General features: G+C 38.4%; 1 protein-coding gene across 8 annotated transcripts in view; it reads left to right on the top strand.

Moving 5' to 3' along the window:
- NCAM1 (neural cell adhesion molecule 1) overlaps positions 1-23297 on the top strand; it is a 254559-nt gene that overhangs the window by 141884 nt on the left and 89378 nt on the right. For all 8 annotated transcript variants that reach the window (XM_063435734.1, XM_063435738.1, XM_063435735.1 and 5 more), the window contains exons 2-3: positions 20256-20330; positions 21538-21747. In XM_063435734.1, the coding sequence (XP_063291804.1) occupies positions 20256-20330; positions 21538-21747 (285 nt within the window). The remainder of the gene's footprint in view (positions 1-20255; positions 20331-21537; positions 21748-23297) is intronic.

Genomic DNA, 23297 nt, shown 5'->3' on the forward strand with positions numbered 1-23297 from the left:
ATGCGTTGATTGGCGTGCTGTCTGCCTGACCCCGGGTGCCGATGTATGCTGTCTGACTGTGCCACTAGCTCCTTGCGACGACCTCCCCCTGCTTCCAACTCGTCTCCTCCTCCTCCTCTCTGTCTCCCCATCTGAACTTTCCCCCTGTTCTTCTTCTCTTCTAGCGGGCACCCACGTGACATCCACGGATGCATCGTCATCATCAACCGCTTCACTTGTATCTGACAACTCAGCAAAGGAAGCAGCAGCGGGTACAGCATCATCATCATCACACCGTACATGTGTAATGCTGCCTGACTGAGACATATCCCTGTTATCTACATCCTCTGGCAATAATGGTTGCGCATCACTCATTTCTTCCAACTCATGTGTAAATAACTCCTCTGACAGATCAAGTGAAGCGGCTGTAGTGCTAGTGTTGGTGGTGGCGGCAGGCGGGCGAGTGGTAACTTGAGAGGTGCCCGAAGCTAAGCTGGAGGAGGCCCTGAAACGCACACTCGTAAAGGAAACTGACTGCTATTATATTACAATCCAAAAAGTTTATTTTTTTTTAAATGCAGGCTATTGGGACACCAGATATGAGTGAGTGGTGGCACTGGGCAGGCCCTGAAACGCACACTCATGAAGGAAACTGACTGCTATTATATTACAGTCCAAAAAGTTGTTTTTTTAAATGCAAGCTATTGTGACACCGGTGAGTGAGTGGTGGCACGGGGCAGGCCCTGAAACGCACACTAGTGAAGGAAACTGACTGCTATTATATTACAGTCAAAAAGTTTTTTTTTTTTAAATGCAAGCTATTGTGACACCAGTGAGTGAGTGGTGGCACTGGGCAAGTGGGCACAGTATATGCTGTGAGCTTGACACACAGGCTGGCAGGCAGGCAACTGCAATTACATTACACAGAAAAAAAAGCAGACTGATGTTCTAGCCCTAAAAAGGGCTTTTTGGGGTGCTGTCCTTACAGCAGAGATCAGATGAGTCCTTCAGGACTGTCGTGGACACTGAATACACTAGCCTAGCTATCAATTTCCCTATCAAATCAGCAGCATCTACACTGTCCCTACTCTCACTAAGAATGCAGCTTCACAATGAATGTAAAATGGATGCTGTCTAGGAGGTGGGAGGGTCTGGGAGGGAGGGTCTGTTGCTGATTGGCTGGAATGTGTCTGCTGACTGTGAGGTACAGGCAGGGTCAAAGTTTACTCAATGATGACGAATAGGGGGCGGACCGAACAGCGCATGTGTTCGCCATCCGTGGCGAACGCGAACAAGCGATGTTTGCCAGGAACTATTCGCCAGCGAACAGTTCGGGACATCACTATACAGCATTTGTATTAAAATAATGGTATCACTGGTTGAGATTCTAGTCTTTCCTTGCGGGTCTTATTACATTTCAAAAGTAGCAACTCCTGAGGAATTGCTAAAATGATTGACAATAAAAGGCTTTGAAAAAGGACAGAGAGAGGATGGCTTTGGATTTACCACTACACTAGACTGTCTCTAATTATGTAACAAAATGTCTCTGTCTCCTAGTTTCTACACGGCAACCTGTACTATACTGATATAGCATCTTACCCCAGCTACAAGAATTTTACATCTTAACACATTAGCGGAAATGTAATAGACAGTGAGATCTATTTCTGTTTCCTTTGCCAGAAACCCCAAGTATACTATGGAAATTAACAAAGACATCAATAATGCCCGCGATAGACTAGCAAATGAGAAAGGTGTCAGACCAAAAGCGTCTTGATGCTTTTAAGACATACACTAATGCTTTTTCACAGGAAATAAATCAATATAAAAAAAGGAGAAAGGAGAAAGGAGAACAGTTTTCTTTCACACTGTAATCTGTTGTCCATGTTCAAAGGTGTAGTTTAGAGAATGCAGATTCGCAAACAACTTTCTTATTAGGTCTCTGAAAGAAAGTAACCATGTTTAAAGGACCACTATAGGCACCCAGACCACTTCAGCTTAATGAAATGATCTGGGTGCCTGGTCCATCTAGGATTAAACCTTTATGCTGTAAACATAGCAATTTCAGATAAATTGCATACGCAGGATAAGATGCAGGATAATATGCTCATCACATGCATCACATTAAGCTGAATTATGTGAAAGCCTGTATGCTTTTGGCTAAAGCAATAAAAAACAAAACAGAAAAAACTAATGGCAAGTCTGTAGACTGTAGGCTTCATGCATTACAAATATTATGCATTCAAAAATCTTGTAATTTATTATTATTATTATTAATATTATTAGAAATTAAGGTTACAGAAGCGTATGCAACTTACAATTACAGTTATTATTATATGTACTATTATGTAGAAGCAGTATTATTTTTGTAAATTAACTAGTTGATACAGAGACATAACAGGGCTTGGACCGGAGGAGGAGGGGGGACAAGTGTAGATATGTTTTGGACGTCGTCACCATTGATGAATGAATATTGTTTATTGCATAGGACACTCTGAGAGGAAGCATCGTTGCATTATGTGCTGTTTGTTGCCACAGATATATTACTCCAGTGGTTGCCATGGTTAGAAAGTGCCTGGGGATTGGACATTGGCACTGAGGAACTTACATTGTATTCCCCATAAAGCTTAGCCAATATTAGCAATCACTGATTTAAATAATATTGGGGAAATGTCTCATGTCATTTCCTGACACAGTATAACAGGATTTGCTTCTCATGTATTTCAAAGCAAGTACAGAAATGCTTTCATTACTAATGTCATAATTTTGCTTACGAAGACAAGATTTCATGAACACTCTATATAACTATTATCTATCTGTCATGAAGAAAAAAATACTGGGTTGCAATAGAGGGTAAAGTTATTCCTTGTGCCAGCCACATTGTCCGTGTCAGTGAGCGGACTGCAGACAGTACAAGATATTAAAATATGGCGTGTGCATTGAGATGTCATCAAGTGCACTGAAACGAGAGAGTCAGATTGTAACACCATGAGCTACTACTAAGAACACTGTATTTCAAACATATCTTACCTTCGTGTTTTGTGCATCAAGTTGTAATCTCTTGTGTTTGTTTGTTTTTTCCATATCTGAATTGGTAAACTTTTGTCTAGTATAATCTATGAATATTTGTGGTACTTTACCAGATTGATTAGACATTTATTATTACAAATCTCTTTGGATTTAACTTTTTAGAAATAAAAAAGGATGATTTTAAAAATAAATAAAATAAAAAAATACAATATTAAAAATAAAATCAATTTTGTAATTAAAATTATTCAACCCCTATTGAAAATTAGGTTTATTATGAAAATTTGAACAAACTGAACAAAAGCAATTGAAACAGCTCAACACAATGAATGATTTAAGTGGTTCCCAAAATTCAACTGTAAATGCAACTTATAATGACTTCTCCAGTTTCTAAATAATTTCAATCCCCTGAATAGAATCCACCAAGACAGCACATATATGCAAAACAAGTATTATCGTACGCACACCTGATGCAACTAATCAAGTGCTTCATTGGTTGCACTGCTTGAGCTGGACCACTTTAAATATCTGAGCTGGCTAGGGATTGTTTGAGTGTCACATTTGACTGCATGTTAGAAATATGTCTAAGTTAAAATTGGTCCACAAAGTTAAGGGAAGAAATCATTGCCCTTCACAAACAAGGAACAGGATGCAAAAAGATAGTGAAGGCACTGAATGTTCCTAGAGACACAGTTGGAAGCATAGTTTGCACGTTCCAAGTTAAAGGAACAGTGGTTACACTACTTGGACAGGGCAGAAAGAGGAAGCTATCATTGGCTGTAACCAGATTGCTGAAAGGGCACATGATGAAAAACCCTTGTGTGAATGTAAAAGACCTGCAGCAAGACTTGATAGAAACAGGCACTGTGGTTTTACTGAGCACAGTAAGAACGCAGAAGGTTTCTGTGCAAGAACTCAAAGACATACACCACTACTGACCCAAAAGCACATGAAAAGTCAGTCCCAAAATGCTCAAAATCATACATACAAGATACAGAGGTTTTGGGATTCTGTACTATGGCGCAATGAGCGAAATTAGGACTTTTTGGCCCAATAGAGGAAGAAGAATGAAGCATGTGCTGAAAGGAACACTCTCCCTACAGTTAAGCATGGTGGTGGCTCAACTCTTTTGATGCTTTGAATCCTTTGGCACTGGAAACCTGCTGTGTGTGGAAGGCAAGATGGATTCTTAGAAGTATCATGAAAACCAAGGAGATAATGTCATGCCTTCTGTGAGGAAGCTGAAGCTTGGACATCATCGGACCATCCAACAAGACAATGATCCTAGGTATACCTCAAATTTTACCAAGGCTTGGTTGCAAAAGAAGTCCTGGATATTTCTACAGTGACCATCACAGTCACCTGACTTGAACCCTATAGAAAATCTCTGTTGGAATTTGAAGAGGGCAGTTGCAGCATTCAAACCTTAGAATATAACTAACTGGAGGCCATTGCTTATGATTCCTAAGGAACACTGCCAGAAGCTAGTGTCTGGCTATGCATCTCATTTGCAACAGGTCATACCAGCAACAGGGTGCTCTACTAAGTACTAAAGATGCTTGCCATAAATGTGTTTGAATAATTTTGAGACTGGAGAATCCATTATAAGTTGCATTTTCAGTTGAATTTGGGGAAACCACTTGAAGCATTTGTCGTGTTAATCTATTTCTATTAATCTATTTTTATTTCAATAGTTTTGTTTATAAACAGCTGGAATGTACGACTTACTGCTAAGGGTTAACCACAGTCTCAAAGCCTGATATGGTTCTTTGCTGCATGTCTATCAATAATTCTAAAGTTCAGCTCTGAGTCTCTCCAGTATCCAAAAATATGTACCTATGGAATCAGCAGGAGCATCAATCAATATATTCATAATGGATCTTCGTTTGGATAATTTCCTCTTCCAGGAAATTGATAGGCCATAAAAGAAAAGTAGAAGAGATGCCTAATCAATATCAATATGTGTCGGGGCAGAAGCTGGATGTACATGTTTTGACTGTTAAAATCGCAGTGACGTCTGCTCTAAAACATTGTTTTAACACTGCCTACAGCGCTGCATTGCCGACTTTCTAATTCTGTAGGAGAAAGCAGACTGTGCTGCTAACTGTACAGCTTTCATTGTTCTTTGCTTACCTGCTTTTCTGCTTTTATGTGATTGTAAAAAATACTTTTACCCATTGCTTCAGACTCACATCTACTGAAGTCATGCTGTCGCTGTATTTTACTCATTTACTTTATGCTAGCTCAATTTAAATGTAAACCTTTTTTTGAGCACTTTAAGGAAAGCCATAGGTCCTCAAGGCACCCACAGCCTTCCTCATACTACCTACATTAGTAATATCCATTTCATCCATATCTTTCAATGGCATTTTTCAATAGCATTCACTGGTTACGTAGGCAAGCTCAGCCAATGAATCATAATAAAATATGAATAAAAAGTATGCTTCTAATACAGGTGTTCTGTATTGGCAATTCTAACAAGCAGGAGGCCAGGACTGGTTGTCTAAGGTTAGCCCAATTGCCCTCTAACCACTGCATCTTGCTTACGATTGCTAGACTGACCCTTTAAAGGGACCCAAACCACTTTATCTCAATGAAGTGGTCTGAGTGCCATGTGCCTCTAATTTTAACCCTGCAATGTAAAACATTTTCACTCTGCAGGAAAGACAATTTTTACAGTGCAGAATTTAAGTAAACCCAGTGGCTGTCATACTCATAGCCATTAGAGGTGCTTTTCCAGAAACAACAAAGTGAAACTTGGCTCTTTCAATCAGATGGTCTTATAGAGATGGGGAACAACAGGATTGGATGAGATTATCAATATTGATTATCTTGGCCAAGTAGGTGGGATCAGAGCAGCAGGGAATAAAATAATAAAGTTAAGTAAGTACCTTTTTAACTCTTTGAAGGGGGGCAGTCACCTAAATGGTAAATATACATTGGTATTCCAAACAGTATAGTATTCATTTAACTCCTTTTTTTTAAAAAAAAATATGGTCACTGAGGTCCATTTTATTTTTCACTTATATGCACCAATACCATTTCTTAGCTTTTTACTGTAAATGGACTCACTGATTAGCACATATTTGTTGTGGAATGCTGAACGGCAGTATTGTGTAAGGAATTAAATCATTGTATTTTTTTCCACTGCCATGCCTTCAGTGTAATAACATGACATGTGATAGTATTTTTTCAATGCATTGTTATCCATTTTGATAACACAATAAATTGTAAAAATATCGATATCTGGATATTGATACCAAGTTATTTTATAAATAAGGTGCACTTGAATTATATTGTTAAAACATTTTCCATTAAAATCTTAAACTGATGCTGTTGTAGATATCTGGATAGGGAATTTAAAACACTATTCCATTTTATCTTACTTTATTTTTCAACTTAAAGCTCTCAAACCTAGAAACTTTCATAAAAGGCTCAGTAGAAGGTTATTTCTGCTGGGCATATAAAAGGTTTGATTTCACTTTTGAATTATCCTTCCAGTGTCCACTATTTGGTTCCCAGGAGATAGTTTTAGCGTTGCTATGAGAACTGAATAGCAATAGGGTGTAAATAGCCCTCTATAAACAAACTGCATCATTTGCACAGCACTAGACAAGAGCAGCCTTTTGCGAAACTCTGAGCCTGCAGATCAATCCTTTTCTCCCCTCCCTCAAGACACCAATATTCCTTTTTTCCACATTGTTGATTTTTCCCCTTTTTCAAATGTTTTAAATCACTTCAAATTTGAACTGAGTTCAGTTTATTGAACATGTGTGTTTGAAAGCCAGTACATGGAGAATTGATAAATTAAGTTATCCCTAATTATAAGGGGACATATGCCCCTTATGGCCCCTTATGTTTATGTAGATATTGTAAATTTCCCTTTGTAAGGGCCATAAAACAGATTTTGTTTAGTTAAAGAATCTTATTTATTGCAGTAAACATTGTTTAGGTGTTAAATGGAATGTGTGCTAAATGCCCTGAATTTTTTTCCTGAGATGGCTGAATTGAGTACTATTAAAAGGACACTATAATCACCAAAATAAGTTTAGATTAATGAAGCGGTTTAAGTGTATAGATCATACCAATGCAGTCTCACATCTCAATTCTCTGCCATTTAGAAGTTAAATCACCTTTGTTTCTGTTTATGCAGCCCTATTAACAGAGCAGGACATATGGAATTCTAACTTAAACAGAGTTTGCCATAAAATAAGTATAAACATTGGATGACTCTTCACAGGAAGTGTTTAGAAAGATGGTATAAGTCACATGCAGGAAGGTGTCACTAGGACTGGATGAACAATGTGTTTTAACTCCTAAATGGCAGAGAATTGAGCAATGATACTGCAGGGGCACAATCTGTACACCAAGACCGCTTCATTAAGCTAAAGTTGTTTTGGTGACAATAGTGTCCCTTTAAGATGGCATCTATACTTCCAGAAAAATTTAAGCCAGAACATGTATCCTTTATGTTTAACTACTTTGTTATTATTGTATTCTGTCTCTATCAAAGACAGCTTGGGAAACACAATATTCTTGTACAAGTCCCATGTCAAGACATCATCAGCATTTCAACCAAGAGACCAGTGTTCTTATTTTCAATGCAGTCTATTTGGAAACGACAGGGTCAGAAATAACTGTAACATTTTATTTTATTACTATAAGCCATCTCCAATGTAACATTTCACTTTGCAAGAATCACTTCTTCCAAGTTACAAAGACATTTCAGGTAACAGAGCTTATTTGATGTAAAGTGCAGGGTTCACGAAGAGGTATATTTTGTTCAGACACCTAGAGACAGATGGGAACTGTATGCAAGCTTTCAAAGGAGAAAAGGATTCAGATACAGATGTGGAGAGAAGAACCTGCTCCTATATTCAATACTTGTAAAACCTCTCTGAGCTTTCCTCTGTAAATCATTTCTGAACATTTTTTATTAAAATTGGTAAGTATGACAGTTGCACCTGTTTAAGATGTTTCGCTGGAAATGTTTAAAATTCTGGTATTCGTTCAGTGTGGGCGTTCGTGAGTGGCAAGCTGAATAATAGATTGGCTCACCATTTATTTAGGAAATGCAGGAATGATTCCTGAAATGTTCTAAAGCTGTATTCGGCATAAATGTGAACATGAAGACCATCCAGATCAGAGGGGAAAGATTGCTGTTTCTTATAATAGATATTTGCACCACAATCACTACGTTAAGATGTAAGTGGTTAGAGTGTCCCCTTAATGGTTTACTCCAGGCACTATGACCACGTCAGAGATATTTTATTTATTTTATATTGTGTCATTAGAACAAGAGTGTCAGGCTGGCTGTTGTCCATTCTGAGGTTCATTCCTTGACAAATAGCACTCTAGGTGACTCACTCAATGAATGACTGGTGGAATCTGGAATCTGCATCCGGCTTCTGCAGTTCTGCAGAACTAAATGCATGCCAGGTGGCTTAGAGTAGGCTTGGCGCTCGGCAGGGACCCAGGTTAGAGTTGCAAAACTGTTTTCCCCAATACTGGGTAAGGGCACTAGGGTAATCCTTGCCTCATAAAACACTACAATAGGCTGTAATGATTATGATGCTTGGAGTAGCCATATTTCTTCCTTACTGGTCTAGAAGAGGGGAGTAAAAAGTCTATGTTTCAGATATCATAAAACATTGTAGCATGTCCCTTCCCATTGTTCTCTTCTCTTCTCTTCTCTTCTCTTCTCTCTCTCTCTCTCTCCTTGTTTCCCATCTCCTTTCTGTTCTCATTTTCTTCACTTTGGGCCTAGTTTATTTTCTACACATCATATCATTATACTCAGTTATCCATGTTATTTAATGGTTCAGTGGACTCTTTATCCCTTGACCTGGCATAATAGTCCTCGGTTGGTGTAGTCATCCTAGAGGCCCATGGGAGATCTATGCATTCTTAGGGGTATTTTGTTGGGTGGCAACTGACAAACCTCACGCTGGGAATCTTTGTAACACTTTTTATTATATTGTTTTATATCCATATTACCTATACATCATGCAATGACACAAACAACGGCTTTTCTGTTTTGTTTTCTTAAATCATTTTGTTTGAACATTTCGTGTCCCTCTGGGAAAAGGGTTATTTACTATAGTGAGAATTCAGAGTGAATTTAAAATTTATGGCCAACGTAACTGAACTGGAAGACTAGCTGACTTAGAGATTTTTTCCGGTTTAGCTATTATAGCCTTCAATGTGAAATGCACTTTGATTTCTCACTTTATTGAATAGCCCTAAGAGTTTAATCCAGGTAAGATCACCCAGTGCTAACATTCCTCCTTGGGGCTAAGATGCAGTGGCTTCTTTCAGCTGTGATGTTGCTATAGAAAAAATTAAAGAGACACTATAGTCACCAGAACAACTACATCGTATTGTATTTGTTCTGGTGAGTAGAATCATTTCCTTCAGGCTTATTGCAGTAAACACTGTCTTTTTTGAGAAAAGGCAATGTTTACATTACAGCCTAGGGATAACTCCACTGGCCACCCGTCAGATTGATTCTAGAGGTGCTTCCTAAGGCAGTGCGGCACACTATGCAGTACTGCCATTCGGTGTCTCTACCCTCTGCATGCAGACGCTGAACTTTCCTCACATTCAATGCATCTCTATGAGGACATGCTGATTGGCCAGGGCTGTGTTTGGCTTGTGCTGGCTCTACCCCTGATCTGCCCTCTTGGCAGTCTCAGCCAATCAAAAGCTTTCCTTTGGCGAAGCATTGTGATTGGCTAAAAGAATCACTTCTAATGATGTCAGCCAATCAGGCAGTTCGGGGGAAGGACCAGCAGCAGTAGACTGGAATAAAGATAAGATTTTACTTTATTTAAGGGGCGCAGGGGGCTAGATGGTGTTTTTAAAACTATAGGGTCAGGAATACATGTTTGTTTTCCTGACTCTATAGAGCTACTTTAAAGTTGTGGATATGTTTTATCAAATATCAGATATGCCAGTTAAAGTCACTGCCATAGGCCTGACATATTCATTCAATATAGACGACTGTTGTATCTTGTAACTAAAAAATTACTCAGTAATTATTACTGAAACCCACAATAAATGTGGCAGAGGAGGGCAGAGAGCACAAAGCTCATGCTTGAAGAGATGTAGGAATTAACAAAGGTTGAGGTGTAATTAATGTTTAGGTTGGATAGTAAGCATCAATCATTGAAACCAGGTATATTTAATATATATTTTTATTTGAATTTCTTTCATGCGTGATGAAAACAAAGACAGCAAAACATTATTCAAACTCAGTAAATATTCATTGCGTCACCTCCATTTTGTTACAAGTGATCCATGAAGATTTACCTAAAATATTGCAAACATCATCATTTCCTCGCATCAAATTAAGGGGCTGCAGTTTCTGCTTTTTTTTGTGCTGTTCTTTTATGAAGCCATTTACATTTTGGAGGACCTTTGTTCCTCCTTTTGTATAACAGAAGGTAGTAAACAGAATGTGTGACTAAAAACATTTAAAATGTCAGCTAGCAACTGATTAGCATTTCCATACTGCCATCGAGTGGCCAAAAAGGGAAAAACAAGATTTAATTTTGTAGGTTTCATATAGAAAACATCTGCTAGTGTAGCTTTTATATGTATAATATTTAACATGAAAATAGTCCATTGATATTTTGGTGCTTGAGACCCAGACACCATTGTAACTAGTGGAATAGAAATGCATGACCAACAAGTAACCGGACATTACTTTAAACTTACATCCAGACACTCCAATGTATTTGTAATAGTTAAAAGTCATGCACTGGCATTTTAAAAGAGGATAAAATATTGAGCTGAGAGTCTTTCGTCTTCATGAATCTTTTTTCACATGGAGATGGCACAAGTGTCCTTTTATTACTTTTTTAACCTGCTGGTCATCTTGTCCCTGGCATATATTCCAAAGAGCCTTAGGCATGTTACAGTATGTCATTATATCTTCTTGTCAGGCTGTGCTACATTCTCCTCCAAGGTAGTAAAACTCAGAGGTCACTGTCGTAATGATCTTATTTTCAGGTCACTTGAACTCACACGAAGACTTGTCACTTCCACATATATTTGAAGTGCTCTATCCTTGCTACATTTTACTATGTACCCTGCCAGCATGGATTCCGATTTAAACCTTTTGGATATTATCAAAGAAGGTGCGGTAGTTATGTTCTGCGTAAGGATATTCTTTTCTACTGAAGTAATATTAAGATATTTATAAAGCTCAGGAGACTTGAGAAAGGTATGATATGATAAAGAAAGATATTGCAGAATAATTATGCTATCTTAGTAAAGACCTGCATATGCTATTTGATGTTGAGGGTGCCAAGAAAGGGCAGGTAAGCATTAGTAGTAGTGGAGAGGGCAAGAGAGGGTTGCATTTGACCCTGATTGATGAGAGCGTTTAAGAAAGGAAAGGTAAGTATTATTTCGGAGAGATTAATTGTGCAAACATCAGTTAGACTCAGGTTTTTTTTACACCAAAAATTTTAAATGAAAGCTAAGGTTAAAAGTGTATATCTAAGTATGCATCGAGGTGCGACTGTTAGCTAGAGCATTATATTAAATTGACACAAAAACAAAGTGTGACCTGGAAGTGAACTCTAGCTGAAGATGAAGGTACAAGAAAACGAGAAGCTGAAATTAATGGTGGAAAAGATAAGATCATAACCAGAAAATAACAAAGCTGCAGCAACCAAAGTTACAAATGTTAAAGGAACAATAAATCGTTAAAGCTTTAGTGTCCCTATTCGTACTAAAATACAGGCGTGTGTGTGTGGGTGTCCTTTTTGTGATAAAAATGCAGAAAACAAATGATCTACTTACCTTTTTCCAGCACCGATTACCTCTCCACCTCCCACGATTTCACAGAGGAATTGGCCTTACCTTCCTTCCTAACTTTACTCCCTCTGCTGTTCTATGTTCATTCGCACCCGCTACATTGGAAGAGGTTTCTGCTCTACTCCAGCCCTCCCGCCCCACCACCTGCTCCCTAGATCCAATTCCCTCGCATCTCATCCGTACTCTGTCTTCTTCTCTTTCTCCACCTCTCACAAAAATTCTCAATCTCTCTCTCTCCTCTGGTATATTTCCATCGTCCTTCAAACATGCAACTGTAACCCCAATTCTAAAGAAGCCCAATCTTGATCCCAACTCCCTATCCAACTATTGTCCTATCTTGCTACTGCCTTTTGCATCCAAGATCCTTGAAAGAATTGTGTATGCGAGATTCAGTCTGGTTTCCGCGCTAAGCACTCTGTGGAAACGGCTCTGACCAAAGTATCCAATGATCTACTTGCTGCTAAATCTCGTGGTCACTACTCTATCCTAATTCTTCTTGACCTGTCTGCGGCTTTTGACACTGTTGATCATCAACAGCTTCTTCTCATCCTCAGCAATATCGGTCTACAAGAGATTGCTCTCTTCTGGTGCTCCTCCTACCTCTCCCAGCGCTCTTTCAGTGTTTCTTTCTCTGACTCTGCTTCTTCTCCCCAACTCCTCTCTGTTGGTGTCCCCCAAGGTTCACTCCTTGGTCCCCTACTGTTCTCCATCTATACTGCCTCCCTTGGTAAACTCATTAGCTCCTTTGACTTCCAATATCATTTCTATGCAGATGACATGCAAATCTACCTGTCCTCTCCTGATCTCTCCCCGTCCCTCTTGACTAGTGTCTCTGACTGCCTCTCTGCTATTTCTAACTGGATGACTGCCCACTTCCTTAAACTAAACTTGACCAAAACTGAAATTCTGGTCTCACCTCAAGTGTTGCTACTCCTGTGTCTGTCTCCCTCCAAGTCAACGTAGCTACCATCAGCTTCACCATGCAGGCCCGCTGCCTAGGTGTTCTCTTTGACTCCGACCTCTCCTTCAAGCCTCATGTTCAATCTATCGCCAAATCCTGTCATTTCCATCTCAAAAACATTGCACGCATGCGCCCCTACTTAACCCCAGATGCGACTAAGGTGTTGGTCCATTCCACTGTCCTTTCTCGCCTTGACTACTGTAATCTGCTTCTCAGTGGTCTTACCTGCTCCCAACTTGCGCCATTACAGTCCATAATGAATGCGGCAGCGAGGCTCATCTTCATGTCCGCCCGCACCCCCCATGCCTCACCCTTATGTCAGTCCCTACATTGGCTTCCTATAAAATATAGAGCTCAATTTAAAATTCTGGTTCTTGCTTTCAAATCTCTACATAATGCTGCTCCCACCTATCTATCCTCCCTTCTACACAAGTATGTCCAATCTAGGCCTTTACGATCTGCTGAAGACTTATGTCTATCTTCTGTCCGTACTCCCACCTCTGATGCTCGCCTTCAAGATTTCTCGAGGGCTGCACCGTTCCTGTGCAACTCGCTTCCCTCCTCCGTTAGATGCTAACTCAGTCGTTAAAAACCCACTTCTTCATAAAAGCGTATCAATTATTTTGAAAAAGCCCTAGTGGCGAAACGCGTAAATGGTTTTATAAATTGTGTATTTTATATAATTAAAGATTTTTTGGCTAATATCTGTGCCAACTATCTTTTTACACACTATTTTATTTTACTTTTACCTGGCATTCAATTAATTTTACCACGTGCTTACAAGCTTATCCTGAGGTAGGGATCATACCACCAACGCTGTTACCATAGTGCCGTTGGCCTGCACTATACTTGTAAGTACATTTTTATTTATTTAAACAACTTTTATACCATGTTAAACAGAGAGCACTATTAGTTGTTTTTATATATCCTTTTTCCTGAGAGTTGGACACCATTCCCTCCGGAGGACAATCATCCATATATCCCATAAGCGGGGATTGGTCCGCTGTACGCCTGTCATACCTGAGCTGGATATAGCTCATTTAAATGTGAGTGGAATAGTTATATCTTTTTCTCACATATATTAACCTTTACACTCTATATGATTAGTCTTTTATCTTGTGTTTTCCATATCACGAGACTGACAGGACTACTATAAACAGAGAAGAGACCCCATCCTCTAAAGCTCCTTAAAATACATTTATTGCAACAGTGCAACTTCTATAAACTTATTGGACTATTCTATAACTTTTATAAGCTTTATTTATATGTCTTTTTATCATTTGTCTTTTTATTATCTGTAGTCCTCATTAATTCATTTTTTGCGCAGCCTTGCATTACTGTTGTTGTTGTTCTCCATCCTTACCATAGAGGGTTAGAGGGTTACCCTCTGCCAGGCCGCTGCCTATCTACCTTTTTATTAATAGCGCTAACCTCCTTTCCTGTTTTATCAATTAAACTGTTAATAGCTCCTGACTGATTCCTCTTCTGCAACTGTCACTAGTCTAATACTATCCTTTGTGTCATTTTACCCCACTCCCTCTAGCATGTAAGCTCATTGAGCAGGGCCCTCAACCCCTCTGTTCCTGTGTGTCCAACTTGTCTGGTTACAGCTACATGTCTGTTCGTTCCCCCATTGTAAAGCGCTGCGGAATTTGATGGCGCTATATAAATATCATAATAATAATAATAATAATATTTAAACAAGTGCTTGTCTATGGGGGCTTATTTTTCACATGACCAAGATATACTATTTTTTTTTTACCTTGCAGGATTAAAAGTAATCCACCACTACACCCAGGACATTTCGTTGAGATAAGTGGCCTGGGTGACTTTAGTGGTCCTTTAAGATACGAGGTCAGGCTCACAGTATCAAAAATATTTGAGAGTAGATTTGAGAGTAGAGTGAATGTGTTATGTTATCAATGGTTTTCATTAGAGATATTAGTTTACAGGAATGTTGAGGTAAGCATGGGAGAGCTGTGATAAGTCAGAAAGGGATTGGATATTAATGAATTGTTGTATAACTGTCGACTGGCAATTGACAAAGATGATCAACTTATTCACTGGAAGGATAGTTAGCCCAATGTGTGAGATGAAAAAATAAATAAAAGAATCCATAGAACATAATCTGAATGGTTTTCAGTTGGTGAGGATCACAATGGGGATTTTAAAATTAAGAATCAAAAGAGAAGACATGTCATCATAAAGGAAACCAAGCCATGCCAAGATTTGAAAGAGACATTGAGGAGATCCAGGATGCTGCTTATTATGGATAACATTGGCAGGATAATGGGTTGAAGAATACCTTATCCACAATCAAATTAATTTGACACAAGCTGGATGGAAAGCAGACAAACTCTGTTCATCTTACCTGGTATAATGCTCTGTGGTGAGAGCATCCCTCTAAAGGAACACTATTGCTTTAGGAATACAAATGTGTATCCCTAACATTATAGTGTTCTGCTAACAGTTTAGGTTTCTGGAACTCCATTAGAAATAAAAAAATAATTTTGACCTACCTTTCTTCCTTTGCTGCGCCTGTCTCCATGATCTTGCCCCACCTCCATGGCTGAGATCCTTAATATTGATGATCTCAGCCAATCCAGTGCTTCCCCATAGGCCATAGGGAAGCACTGAGAGGCTAATGTGCATGCAAGACAAGTCGCCAACCTCTAGGAGCAGCATTTAAATGAGGACCGAGTTTGACTCTGTTCTCATCGGGAAGAGCCTCTAGTGGCTGTCAGGAAGACTAGAGATGTGTTTAGCCCTGCAGCTAAACTTTGCATATCTACTAAAAGGCAATATTTTAGATTGCATGGTTAAAACCAAATGATCGCTGCACCCAGACCACTTTATTGAGTTGTAGTGGTGTTAGTGCCATTAGTGATTCTTTCATGTAATATTTCAACAAGACATAGTGTGATATTTTAATGGTGAAAATGGAATAATGAGAAGGTTGGTAACACTAGGTAACATTAGCATTCATTAGATATCTTCACTAGCAGAAAGTGTGTATGGAAAAGGAAACAGGTGATAAGGATTAGGCACCAGCATTAAACATTTAGGACGCATGTCTCACTGGCTTTTGGAATGCAGACAGCTATATTCTTCTGTTAGCAATGTTTATCACTGAATAATTAAGTCAGCAGCAACATAAACGGTCTGCACTTGTTTTTGGAGCCTTGTCTCAAGTAACTCATTAACTAATCAATCACATGGCTGCAGAGATTTGACCCATTGTCCCTTAATCGATCTCCTTGCTACGGGATGCTTCTGTATAGAAATGTTGCAAAGCAAGTTTCAAATTAGTCCACGCTCAAAGGGATTGCCTGCTCGTTCTTATCAGCTTCAGTCAAACGGATTTCATTTCGGAAAGTAGGAACTGGTATATGCACTTGGTTCTGAACAACCTTTCTTATTGAAGCAAACAGCACTACCCTTTAAGGGTTGTTTCTGTACATGAGCTTAATAACACAGCGACTTTTAAAGGTCAATTATCATATGATATATAGTATGCTATAGTGAACTCAGGGCAGACGTATTGGCAGTACAACTGGTGCACTGACACCAGAGCTCAGGAACCAGCTGCCCGTCGGGGAGGAAGAGCATTGAGGGCCTGGCAGAAACAAGCTGAGTTGAGTGCATATTCAGCCTGCATTATTACCATGCCTGCAAGATCCTATGAGAAGCAGAAAGCAGATGTTGCTAACCCAGTTGCTTCCACCACCCAGTTCCACCCAGTTCAGCCTGTCTCTCAGATGATATTGAAGATGGAAGAGGTATTAGGGGCCTGATGCATGGCTGAAAAGGAACTTGAGGGTGTCTAGCTTGGCACCTAATTTATGAACCCTTAGTTGCCCTCCCCTGTTCGGTGTCTCCATACAACAAAAAGAACTTAAGGAAAATGAGGAGATCTCCCATTAGGGAGAATTAGGTTAATTGGCAGAGCAATGTGACTACCTATTTGTGGTAAGAAGGGGTTTATTAGCAGTGGGATGTGGAATCGTGTGACTAAGGAGTAGCAATCTTAGAGTGGAATATGTGACTATTTAGCAGTGGAAAGTGGTGGCATTTTAACTATAAAAATATTAAATGCATATTTCTGAATTTGTATTAGGAATTATATCCTGATAGAGAGGGGGATATACATGTGACACCATTCACTTTGACATGACTTCATACCTATCAATGTAGGCATTATCAGTGTCACACATGGTGCAGATGATGCAAGACTGCTATAAAAGGGATGGGTCATTATGAACTAGGTTGCTGAGCTTTGTAGGACTTTTTGTCTGGAGGAGGACACAGAAGAAAAACCCCAGGATGATAGGATAGAAGTCACAAATGAAATGCTTTCACTTTTCTCCCCTCAGACACCCTACATATTTACATTATTATTCGTATTCGTATATATGAAGAGTGGTGAGTCCTGCGCCCATCTATTTCATGTGAGCAAGAGATGGGGTTCCGGATGGTGGTGGTTTGAATTCCAAGTAGCATATTGACTGGGATATTGCTAAACAAAGAGGAGAGCAAGATAAATTATACAGTCAGTAATGACATAACCAAAGTCATTAGGTGTAGATTTACAGGTTTACATTATTAAATATAAGTGTCCATTTTATTGCATTTCTGTTTTTCCTTAACAAAGGTTTGCAATGGTATATACAGAACTTTGGCTACAGGGTCACTAACATTTAGAGAATGTTCTCATTCCTGTCTGGATTAATGATTCATTTATTTCTGATACCCAGCTCTTTCACCAGCTCTCCCTTTTTGCTGCTGATTATAGTCAATGACATTCAACAATGCCAAGTCACAAATTGCAGTATAGCCTGTTGGAGCTCTCGAGTACATAAACCTATAGCTCCTTTTAATTTCATTTGTCGAGATCCGGTTTCTCTTTTAGTAGAAACATGAGGTCATGCCATGTATGAAAAACAGAAACAAGACACAGTGTAGAGCCTCCTGTAATTTATAATGTTTCCTGCACTGCTCTGTGAACCCAAGATCCCTATTTGTATGATATTGTCATTTCTACAGAATCCCACTGGGTGCGACCTTAATTACTTGCATTCAGCCATAGATGAGATCAGTGCAGCAGCTCAAAAAAACTTTTAACTCAATGTCCCGTCTCCATGGCAATCCTGATTATTCAAGCCTAAGGGGTAACCTTACCAGCTGACACTGCCTCGCTGCTCGCCAGTTCGGAATATTTCTCTTTCGGTTAGGTTCCACTGATGAATTATTTTGTTAGACACAGACCTTTCATTAAACTACCTGCTGTATAACATCTCCTGCTCAGCCTGATATGGCCCAGAGGTCTCAGGACTGGGAAAGAAAAGAGGATTATTTGATATTTATTCCTTTATCAAATATTTCTCCGATGTATTTGAATGCATTGGCCACTAATCAGGTTGTTGTTTTTCTCTTGCTGCTAGTTTCAAAGAAGCTGCTGTTTTCTTGAATCCTACATTTTACAGTTTTGTGTGTGTAAAAAGAAGAAAAACTACCACAACAAGAGGGCATAGTCTTAAATTAGAGGGGCAAAGGTTTAAAAATAAAATCAGGAAGTATTACTTTACTGAGAGGGTAGTGGATGCATGGACTAGCCTTACAGCTGAAGTGGTAGAGGTTAACACAGTAAAGGAGTTTAAGCATGCGTGGGATAGGCATAAGGCTATCCTAACTATAAGATAAGGCCAGAGACTAATGAAAGTATTTAGAAAATTGGGCAGACTAGATGAGCCGAATGGTTCTTATCTGCCGTCACATTCTATGTTTCTATGTTTCTATATGTGCGGTTATAGTCTGGGCAGGCCTCCCTAGAGAGGATAGTTAATTTGTTGTGCCTGTATTCCTCACGTTCCATTGTGCTCAATTCAGCTGTTATAAAATATGGTTCATAGCTTGTATCATCACGTATTTTGAACCATTACACTGATTAAAACAGGCACTGACTGTAGACTGTGAAATGTACAATGCAATTAAGTTATTTTATTAACTGTGGAGCTAGGAAAATATAATAAATGTGTTTTTTTTTCTTGGGGGGGGGTTATGCCCAGGGTTGAATGAAAGGTATATATTTTAACCTTTGCAGGGGTAGCATACAAATACTTTATTTAAGAAAATAACAATCAATAAAATTGACCCTCTGTTGTGGCTCACCTAGTGATGGCCCCACAACATCCAGATTTCAGGGTCCTGTCCCACAATCCTGTTTTTGTTTCAGATGCGGGATGCCAGAGCTCTGTCCTGGGGCAGCACAGCATGAGTGCATCTTTAGACGCACTTGTACATTAAACGGCAGTAGGACCCTGAAAGGTGCTGTAGGTTGGGGCCTGGCTGTATGGGGAAATTCAGTGATGCAAATTGTGTCACTGGCAATGCTCCTTCAGGGCCTTACACTCATCCCGGTCTCATACCTCCCAGTCTTTGGAAATTTGCTAATGCCAATGTGGACTTCTGCATTAACACTTCAAACGTTTGGATGGCAAATAATCATTTAGATAATTGTGTCATAAAACTTACATTGTTCCAATGTCAGCACCCGTTTAACCCCTTAACCCCTTAAGGACCAAACTTCTGGAATAAAAGGGAATCATGACATGTCACACATGTCATGTGTCCTTAAGGGGTTAAGGACACAACTTCGGAAATGAAAGGGAATCATGACGGAATATTTCCGTCATGTGTCCTTAAGGGGATAATATACTTTTTCAAACATCTTCTCAGACTGTGATAAAAAAAAAGTAAAAATATGAAGGTTATCGCTGGCTGCCCATCCTTCAGTAGATATGCTCCCGCCCCGGTATTTGGAATGGTGGCATACGGCAGGAGCTCATCATTCCTAAATTTCTATTGAGGTCAGATATATATTTATTTTTTACTTTTTTTTGAAGCAGCTAGCATGAAGAACTGTGAAGTATCTCTTTTTTTTTTTTACCTATTTGTCATTCTGGCGGCTAATACATCAAGGGGTTAAATAGTGAGATTCCTGTATCTTGGACAGATCTGGTAGAAATTCAGTATACCTTTGTTCAGGAAATATGAGAATCCTTCACATGTGAAAATAGCTGTTTTTAAACCATACACTGAATATTTCTTATGATAACTAATCATGCTCATTTGCTCATTTTCACTGAAATTGGGGGCTTAGTGAATTACCATTCTTTGTCTATCAACAAATATACACACTAGAAACCAAAGTACTTCCTATTTTGTTCACGTATCAGAAATTATAAAAAAAAATCTTAAATATCTAGAGTAAATCAGCATTTTATACATTATTTTCACCTCATCGTAAGTATTACAGAAACAGATGTGTGCAAATGTTTAGATAATGTCTCCATGCCACCCAGTAGTGGAAGCCACACAAGTTACCTGCTGATTGATAGAATGTTGAATTATTTGTTTTGGGTCTATGTCACCACAACTCTGAAATTTTCTTTTTTTCTCTATTTAGCTGCTCTGCAAGTTACCATTGTCCCCGATCAGGGGGAAATAAGCCTTGGGGAATCCAAATTCTTCTTATGCGAAGGTAAGTTGTTTAATAATACTTCACAATTACCATTTATAAATATATTTAGTGTCTGTGATTATGTTTTAGAATTTTTTTTTATGGGAGAGTCACATTGTTGATACTTTAAAGTGATACAGAGAAAGAAAGTGAGATTATATGAAAGTGGCTCTTAACAAGATCCTATTTATTCCTTGGGTGTCTAAACCAGTTCCAGATGTCACAAAATGATACTGATTTCTGATATAACAGATGTGTTGCTAATTAAAACAATGTCATATGATAGTTCAATCACAGTCAGTGCATAATCCATCGGAGGAATTAAAGCTTGCAAGAGTTAGACAAAAATCTGAAAGATCATTTGGGGTTTATTAACTATGCAAAGAGTCGTGATGACGTGCTTCACATTAATTTAGGGAATAGACCTTTAGTTTTGAGGGAAACGTAAACATCAAGCATCCTACATGCACGGCCTTCAACAAAATGACCGCAGTTTGAAACACCCTGTGATGTAGAATAAAAAGGGTTTATGATTAAATCACATCCAGATTAAAAAGCAGAATTTACATAAAAATTTACTTTGCTATATATCAGAAAAAAATGAAACATAAAGTGTGGTCACTGCAGTGTCAAAAAACAAAAATCAGAGTTACCTAATGCAGCATATGTATAAAGACTGCTAAGGGAAGGACATTATTGCATTGAAAAATTAACAGGAGTCCAAAAACATTTGTTTGAGGTTCTCTTTAATATTTGTGGATTTCACAAGTGGGCCCTTTCTACTAAGTCACAAATTGTGTTTTTTTTATGTTCCTTTGATATCTTTGAGTGGTATTGTCATAGTTGTGGTGACTTTAGAACTAACTAAATTAATTGGAAATTTAACATAATATCCATTTAGGTCAATTTGGGTATTTTTTCCAATTCTGCGATTTTAACTTTATTTTTTTAAGTCAGTTTTTAAATGAAAACTCTGGGCATCATAGCAACTTCAGCAGATTTAAATTGTTATGGTGCAAGGAGGTTCCTAGCACCTCCTAGTACCACAGTAACCGTTATGGGATATATTATGACTTAATTTGTTCCTACTTATAAACATATAGCAAAATTAATTGTATTACATTAAATGCATAAAATAAAGCAGTGGCATATTATCTTGACTACGAAAAATGAATGATTTACCATTCTAGATGCTAACAATATGTCTCTTTCCGTTCCTGTGTCTCAGTAATTGGTGAAGCCAGTGAAATATCTTGGTACTCTCCAACCGGTGAGAAGCTGGTCAGCACACAGCAGATATCAGTGCTGAAAAATGATGACTATTCCTCTACACTTACCATATACAATGTTAGCACCCAAGATGCTGGGATCTACAAATGTGTTGCTTCCAGTGACAAAGAGGGAGAGTCGGAAGGCACCGTTAACCTCAAGATATATCGTAAGCAATTTTCTATTTGCAACAATGTCCTCTGTTCAAAAAATATTTAATACATGCTTCTTTTATTAATTTCAAGGTAAAGTATTTTACAAGTATCAATTCAAAAGTAGAACTTACATAAATATCATAAATATTATTTTATCTGCTTCAAGTTTCAAATCCCTGTGACTTCTTACCCTTACAGTCCAACGTGATGGCCTGGGGAAACCTCTTGCCTGCTTCCTTAATCGCTACTTTTTAGAGCTGAATTATTATGATGAATATAACTTCATATTATGTACCTCCAGGCACTCATTTGCGGTGTCAATGGATCACTAGAATTTGGAGTTTGCAAAAAGCTCCTTGACCATTAAATCAGTGATTACTCATTGCATGTGTTCACTAACGCAAAACATGCAATACTCTGCATTGTTTTCCATATAAAGTGATGGATGTTATGGTGTGTATCCATAACATTCCAAAACCCTACATTTTTCAGTACAGTATTCCACACTCATGTCTTTCACTTCACTCGCACAAACAGCAAGAAAGGAAATAGGGTGAGAATGTCTATTGTGTATAAATGCAATTTGATGTAGAAATCTAAAATAGAGATGTACATTTGATGTATGCAGTGCAGAGCAATCCAGCCCCATGTCTACAATATTCACCTCTGCAACTCTTGCAAGCAGGTATTTTCAAATCCTCAATGTGTTGGATCATAGATCAACACCTAAACCTGACATCAAATTAAACAATACACTAATTTTAATATAGTAATCCCTTCATATAAGTTAGATACAGAATGTGTTGATTAGTAAAATATAGGTTGGTTTTGGGAAAATGTAAATCCTTTTGTCATGATAAATGTGGTTATCTGATATCTCAGAAAATCAAACCTGACATCTATAGGTCCTGTGAGGTAAGGTGAAGTTTAAGGTGAGGGTAGGCTACCCATCCCTAAAAAAAATGGCAACTGTAACCCATAGCATCATGAACATCCAACTTTCATGCCAGCCCCTAATTCAAATTATTGTGTACTCTAAATTTAAAAACTTCAAATCTCATTGTAACTCTACTTAACTTGTCTTAGAACTCTGAGCAGCCTTCTTGAGTGTTTGTTTCTAAGAGATCAAATAGCCAATTTGAACACTAATGGTATTAAAGATCGAGGGAATGTAAGGATAACTATATCAAAAGCATAGCCTAGCCCCCAGGTAGTTCATTCAACACCTGGGTTTCCTCTCGGCCCTAACAAATAAGGAGATTTATGCTTAAAGGCTAATTGAAGCCTAACCAGTGTGACTGCATTTGTAATTTGAAAAATGCATGCAATATTTGTGGTAATAATATTATTTTAAGCAAATTCATACATACTGTAATTGAGCTGTTAGTCTACTTACCTATCTCAAAGTGCTCTAAAATGTTTCATAAATTTGAAAATGATGGATCTAATAAGGTATTTAGTATCAGTAGATCTGATTTATTTAAACATTTTCAGTAAGTTTTTTTGGCATTTAAATGTAATATCTGCATTCAATTAACATACCTTAGCTAGGTGTTTGCCTGCA

This window comes from Pelobates fuscus, chromosome 11 (genome assembly GCF_036172605.1).
Source record: "Pelobates fuscus isolate aPelFus1 chromosome 11, aPelFus1.pri, whole genome shotgun sequence".
In the NCBI taxonomy this organism is placed as follows: Eukaryota; Metazoa; Chordata; class Amphibia; order Anura; family Pelobatidae; genus Pelobates; species Pelobates fuscus.